The sequence below is a fragment of the Taudactylus pleione genome, unplaced genomic scaffold, assembly GCF_031769625.1.
Source record: "Taudactylus pleione unplaced genomic scaffold, aTauple2 ptg000361l, whole genome shotgun sequence".
NCBI lineage: Eukaryota > Metazoa > Chordata > Amphibia > Anura > Myobatrachidae > Taudactylus > Taudactylus pleione.
In genome coordinates, this window is record NW_028284762.1 from 1726387 (window position 1) to 1735516 (window position 9130).

Genomic DNA, 9130 nt, shown 5'->3' on the forward strand with positions numbered 1-9130 from the left:
TTGTTATAAATGATTTATGCTGTGATCAGATGTCAGTATGTCGGGGCCATGGGCTGGAAATAGCTGTAGGTTACACGGCATCGCTGGCTGCTCGGTTGGGGTAATTGACCGGCAGGAGAGCAGGTGGTCTCAGATAATGAGTAACTGCAGGTGATGTTGTGTCTAACCTGACTGCACACACTGTAACGCAGCAAATGACCTGCAGGTGCCGGGCGTACATTCTCTGCCGCCTCCCCACTGGATGGCCATAAACCCCGGGCACACTCTCCTGCCCTTTGTTACATGTGTATGTTTGGAGTTGAGTTTTTGCACAGGACTCCGCTTAAGATGGGAGGGCAAGCAAATTTAAACAGAAAATTAGCATGCTGAGAAGATATAGTTTGTAAACCAACTTGATAGATTAAAGTGCCGTAGTACGGAGAATAAATATTTATAGTTGGCGGTGCTCCCCAGAGTCAGAATAACAAGATATGTAGAAAAAGGAGACTCTTTCTTGGAGGCACTCAAAAATATATTATTGAAAAATAGAAGGATAATTTAAAATGTAACTTTTATTAGTTGAAATATAACTAATTAAAGTTAAATTTTAAATTATCCTTCTATTTTTCAATAATATCTTTTTGAGTGCCTCCAAGAAAGAGTCTCCTTTTTCTACATACTTTGTTACATGTGTCCAGGAACACAGTGAAAGGTCCCTTTGGTGCCGGCTGGGAAGCCTGTGTTGTATATTAATGTTAGGAAAACGTCGGCCTAGATCCTTATGAGTAGCAACAGAAGGCTCATTAACACTATTTCCTTTTGCGGTTGTCTATTAGTAACATTGTGATCTCAATATAATATATGCGGCATTTACCTGACCTGCAGAGCCATTGTTTATGTCTGTCAAATAATCCGCTTACTATCTGCTGAAGCCATAGTGTCAGTGCAGGTAAGAGATCCTATACCAGCAATATAAGCGCTTGGAAGCCTGTCAGCCAGTGGTGGTGATGTTACTGGGAATGTGGTATGATGTGGGTAGCACAGTATACCTAGAGCATATACATTGCAGTATAGTGCTTTTCACATAATGGTATTACTCCAGTTATCTAGAAGATGGAGCTTTTGCAGGGTAGTCAGCAACTGGGAAGATGGAAAGTGTCGTGTGCTGAGGTTACCCACCTCCTGTGATAATTGCAGACATGCCTAACTTGCTGTGACCCTAAAAGCAGACCCCTAATATCGCTAACATGACCTTGCGTTTCAGCAGGACCTCACATGTGCTCAGAATATGTACTACAAAGTGTTGGTGGATGGTGCACAACATGCTGTGTCTTCTTGTCAGGTGGCCTCAACACCGAGCCTTGTGACGAGCAGCGCGGCCACCACATTGTCCTTGCCAGTGCTCCCTCTGACCAGTGCTGCCGCGGTGACCAGCTATCCAGTCCAAGGTGAGCGCTCATTGACACCTCACTCAGCTGGTACAATCCTTCTGTCCAGCATCTGTGTGATGTCTGCAGAATCACAATGCGCTTTGTTACAGCATAACTACACCTCAACGTCTATTCTGTAGTGTGTGTGTAGCTAAATTCACTTTTACTTTCTTTGTGTTCTTTTGTAAAAGAAAAAAAACTTCTGATTGTATAATGCAGTTTTCCCCGAGGCGATGTTCCACTGAATTGCCGCAATGGCACTATAGATTTATCAGCTATCCCCTGTCACTCTCCAAAGAGGATTATTTACAATGTAAATCTACTAAATATGACACAAAGGGCCCATAGCATTGGCGTACGTATCATGCGTTCATACACACGTTATGTCCATTGCCCACTTTGCTGTGCATCAGTCTAATCACTGCCTGCAGCGTATATAAGAGCGTTACATAATGGAGGTGCAATTTGTGCGCTCATTAGGTATAATAAATATATATACTGTGTGTGTGTGTGTGTGTATATATATGTATATATATATGTGTATATATATATATATATATATAATTAGCACAATGTCTGTCAAATCGGAACCCTATTTACCCCTTATCGCTCTGTAAGTGTATTAATCATAAGCTGCTTTAATTATAAACAAATCTTTTGAGTCCGGAATGAGCCATGACTTGCGAATATGGCTCCTGGACTCGTTCTGGTCCAACCATCAGTATAAAATGGCTGTAAATGAACCATAAATCTGTGTTTGATCTAAACAGGGTAAATGTGAATAATTACTGCTGGTGTAAAGTTGTGTAACTGTTTTATTAAAGGCACAACAGGAACTCACACGGCCAACACAGCAACTGTGATATCTACTGCCCCTCCGGTGTGCTCTGTCCTGACGTCCCCCTCTCTCAGCCCATCCCCGTCTGCATCTGCTGGAGTCTCGGAAGCATCCAGCACAAGCGAAACTGGTACAACGCACACCACCTCCACTCCAATCACCTCCCCACTGAGTGCCGGCCAAGTAATGGTGACCGCATCCGGAATCCACACCGCGGCTGCCACAGCACTACAAGGAGCAGCGCAGCTGTCCTCCAATGCAAGCCTAGCTGCCATGGCTGCCGCAGCCGGGCTCAACCCTGGGCTGATGGCACCCTCGCAGTTTGCCGCTGGGTAAGGGGTCCTGCTGTACAGCCCGCATTAGTAAGATCTCTACTTTGTAACAAAGTGCAACTAATATATGTTTAAATTGCTGCTGCAACCTTCATCGTACTGACACATGCTATTCACAAACTTTAAAAGCAATGTCCGCTATCTCAGTCTGCACATTGTCACAGTGTGTGTGTGTGTGTGTGTGTGTGTGTGTGTGTGTGTGTGTGTGTGTGTGTGTGTGTGTCTGAAGACCAGTCAAGGTTTGTATATTTGAGCTGGTGTCATTTTGTCTTTAGAATCATATAATAAACAGTTTGAAGCAAGAAACTACGTTAAAGTGTCGATTCTTTATGTAACACTTCAGGTGTTTTCTCATTAAAAGTTCTGGGTGCAAATATATATAAATGAAGTGGACCAATGAGAAAAAAATGTTGTCACGGCATGAATTGACAGTCGGTCTGAACTCTGACCCCTCCCACCAGTGTCAGTGATGTCACTTCCAGAGCGTATGGGCATAACACACATCTACAGTCTCCAAACACTTCTGTTATTTTCTATACTTACTCATCGCACGCCACCTCATGGTGACATCACAGATACTTCTGATAATCACCTAGTCCACATTACATCATTATGCACAACCAAACGTGTAACCAGTGGCGTATCTATTATTGGTGCAGGGGGCTGTATGCACCACACACCCTGCACCCATTTAGTATACTTACCTCTCTGGACTCTCACATTGGCGCTGAAGAAATCATCGGGGAAAGAGGCGTGGATGCCACATTCCTTGAGACCCGCGCATTGCGCAATAGACTCTGGCCCAGACATATTGACAGGAGGGCATTCACTGGCAGGGGACATTTCCATACAGCATATGCTGGTATATTATGCTCTCTGTCGGGTGGAAGAGTTATGGGGATATTGGTGAACTTGGCATTGTGTAAAACCCCCTTTCATCACAAACCCTCTCGTAAAATAAAAGCGAGTGAATAAAAGCAGTTATCTGCCATGTATCCAGACAGTCTCTATGATCAGTGTGGCATCCGGTCCCTCCACATAATCTGCTCGCTGTCACACACATACTATGTAACGTTTCTGCCATCCTCCGATTGCATACTGTGCCTGCGCGTGTAAACGTTGTGGTTTTTGTCTTGCTTTTCTTCGCAGAGGTGCCTTATTCAGTCTCAACCCAGGGACGTTGGGCAGCGCGCTCAGCCCCGCTTTGATGAGTAACAGCACGCTGGCAACAATACAAGGTCAGTCTGGAGCACCCCATCTTGCATTGCTGATATAGACCTCTTTGCCACCTTTAGAGTACATGATAGAGGCCAAACACCATATACTTATTTATGACAGTGCTTCAATATGCACTATGATATCCTAATTCATTTTATGTTGGTGATATTATAGTATGACCAAATGGGTCACTGAGGATACAGTATAACCCAATTGTTTACTTTAAGATCAAAGTTATTGCCTAATATGAGAGCCTTACTATACTCAATTTATTATTTATTTCATGCTTGAGCCCAGATGGTAAAGTCAAATTGACTGAAAGGTGCTAATTAAGTCACCTGTGTTCAAGCATGGATATCCTTAAAACCCAGAATGTAATGGTGGAGTTTGGGAATCCATGACATAAAAAGTTGATCGTCAAATAAACATTACTATAAGGGGAAAGTGGTTTTGTTTTTGTTTGTTTATTTTGTTCCATTAACATGGAAATCTAGAAATACTTCCTTTTTCTACTGGGGTGTGATATAATAGATCTACATGAAAAAGGTCAATAATGTCTAGATAGACACCAGATGTTAGACAGACAAAAGGTCGACACACTAAATGTCAACATGGAAGAAGGTCGATGGGTACAAATGGTCGACATGACAATGGTCGACACATTTATTTATTAACCGTTTCTTATATAGCGCAGCATATTCCATTTACAATTGGAACATTAATAAAACAAAACAGGATAATAACAGACAGATATATAGGTAGGAAGGCCCTGCTCGCAAGCTTACAATCTATGGACACATGATTTATTAATATTATTATTTTTTCTAACACTAATCTTCACCCTAACCCTCCCTCCTGGTGCCTAATCCCTAACAGTCGGGGTAGGTGCGTGACCTTAATCATCCCTTCTAGTGCCTAACCCTCCCTCTTGGTGCCTAACCCTAACCGTAGGGGTGCCTAACCCTCAGGTAAGTGTCTAACCCTAATAAAAAAAGTTGACCATTTTGTGTCGGCTTATTTTCAAGTCGCCATTTTGACCCTGTACCTGCCGATTTCCATGTCGACCTTTAGTGTGTCAGCCTTTTGTACCTGTCGACCTATTGTGTTTCTAACATCCAGAATCTAACTAGACATTGTCGACCTTTTTCATATAGGTCTATAGTCCAGATATCTTGCTACCAGTGGCGTAACTAGGGTATTTGGAGCCCAGGGCAAATTTAAAATTGGAAACCCCCCCCCCCCCCCACCCCACCACTATGTGTCTGTGCCGAAAACTGGGCGTGGTCACAAGGGGAGTGGCCACTGAAAAATGGGGCGTGTCAACAAGACAAACACCACTTTCTTTTCGCTGGAAACATTTCTTTCCATTCGCACCTTAATGCTGTGCCCCTAGTACTGGTCCCCCTTATGCAGGCCCCCAGTAGTACCCCCAGTATACAATGCCCCCATTAGTGGTCCCCATTATGCAGCCCCCGATTAGTTCCCCTTATACAGGCCCCCAGTAGTGGCCCCCCATATGCAGTGCCCCCAGGAGTGATCCCCCCTTATACATTCCTCCAGTAGTACCCCTTATACAGTGCCCCCAGTAGTTGTCCCCCTTATGCAGGTCCACAGTAGTTATCCCCCCTATGCAGTGCCCCCTGTATTGGTTCTCCCTTTTCAGTGCCCCCTGTAGTTGTCCCCTTATACTGCCCCAGTAGGAGTCCCCCTTGATGCAGTGCCCCCAGTAGTAGTCCCCCCCCCACCAGTAGTGGTCCCCACCAATGCAGTGCCCCCAGTAGTAGTCCCCCCTATGCAGTGCCCTTTATATAGTGTCTCCAGTAGGAGTCCACCCTGATGCAGTGCCCCCTGTAGTAGTCCCCAGTAGTGGTCCCCCGCCAAAGCAGTGCCCCCAGTAGTATCTCCCCCAGTAGTGGTGTCCCCCCCCCCCGAAGCAGTGCCCCCCAGTAGTAGTCCCCTCCTTAGTAATAGTTCCCCCCCCCTGATGCAATGCCCCTTGTATAAGTGCCCCCCTTGACAAAAACACACTGAAATTAAACAATAAATAAAAGAAAAATACTTACCTGAAACCATGCTCCTGCTCCCGCCGCCATCTGCACGTCAGTCCTCCCGGGCTGGCGCTCTCTGCATTATGGGAGAGACGTCATGACGGGGCTCAGCTGTGCAACACGGGACTGGCACTGGGAAGCCTAGCGCCGGTCCTGTGTAAATGTGTAGCGCTGACCGTACTCACTCTTGACTAGGGCGGGCCAGTACCTTGGCCGTCAGCGTACCCCCGCGCCACCAGTCCCACGGCGCCCAGGGCACATACCCCGCTCGCCCTGCCCTAGTTACGCCACTGCTTGGTACTGAATCTTTAAAATGGACCTGTCATATTTAACCTAAAATTACACATTTATATCTTTAAGATGGTTTTTTTGCTTTTTTTCCCCTGCGTACCTGAAATCAGTCTTCTCTAAATAATGTTTTTGTCCCCCTTTTATATTTTCCACCCAATGTTACTAGCTCTGGCATCGAGTGGATCTCTTCCAATAACGTCACTGGATGCTACTGGGAACTTAGTGTTTGCCAACGCTGGAGGGACTCCTAACATTGTGACTGCGCCCTTGTTCCTCAATCCTCAAAACCTGTCTCTGTTCACCAGCAGCCCAATCAGCTTGGTCTCTGCAGCGTCCGCAGGGGCGACGCCCATAACAAGCCTTCACGCCACCTCCTCAGTCGACTCCATCCAAAACTCTCTCTTTACAGTGGCCTCAGCCAGCGGACCAGCTTCCACCACCACTTCAGGCTCCAAAGCACAGTGAGCCAAGGCGGCCAGATCACCACCTCCGCTATTCTTCTAGCGATCAACTAAACGGTGTGATCGGCTCCCCTCCCCCCCAGCATGGGAGAGTTCAGAATGAAATAAGAGGGGGCAGGAGGGAAAAAACGACAAGAACGGATGGACATTTTGCCTAATTTTATAATAAACATTCTCTTTTCAGGATAACCACTGATCAGAGAACTTTCTAACCAAAAATGTAAAAAAACAAAAAAGGGAAAAAAAAAATCCAAAAAAAAAAAATTAATTTAGAAATGAAGAGGAAAAAAAACAAAAACATCACATTAAAGTGAAAGGACTACTTATCATTTCCAGCAGTCACACGGACAGCTAAGGTTGGTTGTTTAATCAAAAAGAAACAAAAAATCTGTTATTGGAATGGGAATTTGGTTTAGTCTAAATATACTTTTTATTATTATTTTTTGTAATTATCATTTTGTATAGGTCTGTTGTACAGACCTTATGTCATGCAAGGTGTTTATAGTCATATCAAAATGTTGGGGTTCCTTTCTTAACTGGTACAATTTAGGCAGGCCTGTATTACTGGTATGTGTTTTTTTTTCCCAGCTGTTCGGTTATGTTTCCTCCATGTCTTTCCCGGTGAATTCCCAGGTAGAGCGGTCCCCTGGACACGAAGACGGTCACCTTTTACCTTGTGCTCATGGGTCCCCCGGCGTTAGCCGTACAGAAGCACTGACAGCTGTTGAACACAGCCAAGGGCTGGGCAGACCCCAGCAGTCCATGATGTCTGTCTATTACAGATCTCAGTATGTGCACTTCTGTCCTGGCTCCTTGATCACGATTACACCTATATTTGTCGGAATGGTACCTGAATCCTAAGGGATATGTCCACCTGTGGCTTAGCCAGTGTTTAAAGGAGATTTCTACTTCCTGGTGACTTTAATTTATGGCTTATATGGCTTATTGTATGGCTTGTAGCTACCCTCCTGCACCTTTTTACTGTATACATTGCATCTGTCTATGCTTTTTAACCATTTATGTCTCGATCATCGGGCAGTGACAATACAAATGTATACAGTGCAGATGTATCCCCAGGCAACATACAATATATAACAGCTGTACAGTAAAAGTTGCAGGAGGGTGTGCATATGGCAGTTATCAGGAAGTAGAGCCCTCCTTTAAGCATCTGACCTGTTAAGATGTGTGCAAAGCATTGGGTAACCAATTGCACTGTGGTTCTTCGTGGACGGCGCAAGGTTCTGTGTGCGATGCTATGACTAGTTACTCTGACATTGCAACTTTTTATGATTTTTAATCCTATTTTTCGTGACCATTTCTTGTACACTACAAAAATCAGACTTTTAGTGCATAGGCGACCTGCCGACTCCCATCACTGCTGCGAACGATAGGAGTTTTATTAAGGCAGCAGCCGGAGAGGCAGTGGTTGCTTCCCCTCCTATTTCTTATATATCGGGAGGGGTGTTGAACCTCTTTGCACACATCCTAAGGTCCAGGTGTCTCAGTGATTGAGCTCCCCCAGCAGAAATGTGAATAAGCCATGAGCCGGGGACCGGGTGCTTGCAGCGTGTGTGAGAGGTGAGGGGCCTTGCCTATCTCTGCGAGCCTGGAAAAGGAGTCCGGGTTACTGATTTACTAGTTTCCCTACCTTTTACTAAACCGATCATATATAAACCAAAAATCTGAATGAATGGTAGCGCAGAATGGATCACTGCGTTGCAGTTCGCACTACGCCTTCTATAGCGGGGTCGTTTTTCCGCCCAATTCAGCGACATGTCGTTATGGACCGCTGTTCTGTGATGCGCTCGTCTGTGGAGGGCATGTCCAACCGCTCCCTCCTATTTAAAGGACGTCCCCTGCGGACTCCTGGTGCACTGAGTTGGGATAATCCTGAAAACGGCAGAAAAACGGCTCCACACTAATAATTACTTTTGTTCACCAATTCATTTTTCGACCTCTAACCTTTGTAAACTAGTGAACTGCAAGCAGTCAACTAACCCGTTACATTCAACCTTGTGTGTCTTTATTTTATATGTTGTTTTTTTTTTTTTTTTTTACGTTGTTGGAAATGTTTTTCAACCCCTCCAATGCCGAAGAAAGGCCCCACGGCAACTCTGGGTTGCTCGCCTGAACTCCGGCACAGAGGACGGTTAACCAAGCTTGAACCAAAGTCAATTTCTAGCAAGCTGCTGTACTAATAGACTAGTTTGTATCAGTGCAGTTCAGACGCAGTGAGTGACAAGTAAAATGCTACTGACAATTTCTTTTATTTTTTATTTTTTTATTCTTTTACTTTATTTTTGGGGGGTGGGTGTTTTATTTTATATATAAACGTTGCTGCTTGTTGTAATTTTTGTTTCCATATTTTTTTAATGGTTAAGGCAAACTCTAACTCTCTCTTGGATTTTTTTCGTCACATGTAAATATTAAGATTATTAATAGTCCAATCGGCCGCCTCTGTTCCTCCCCTCCTCATGCTTCTCGTACTCCCCACTGGTAACATTGCCTTTTTGTTTTTTTAGTGGGGGAGTTC

The 9130-nt window shown here is 44.7% G+C and overlaps 1 protein-coding gene across 7 annotated transcripts in view; it reads left to right on the forward strand.

Annotated features, from left to right (window-relative positions):
- The window catches only part of POU2F1 (POU class 2 homeobox 1), a 141688-nt gene extending 134647 nt beyond the window's left edge, over positions 1-7041 (forward strand). For all 7 annotated transcript variants that reach the window (XM_088444394.1, XM_088444392.1, XM_088444393.1 and 4 more), the window contains 4 exons: positions 1322-1427; positions 2234-2579; positions 3729-3817; positions 6303-7041. In XM_088444394.1, the coding sequence (XP_088300520.1) occupies positions 1322-1427; positions 2234-2579; positions 3729-3817; positions 6303-6601 (840 nt within the window). In that variant the 3' untranslated portion in view covers positions 6602-7041. The remainder of the gene's footprint in view (positions 1-1321; positions 1428-2233; positions 2580-3728; positions 3818-6302) is intronic.
- Positions 7042-9130: the final 2089 nt, after the last annotated feature.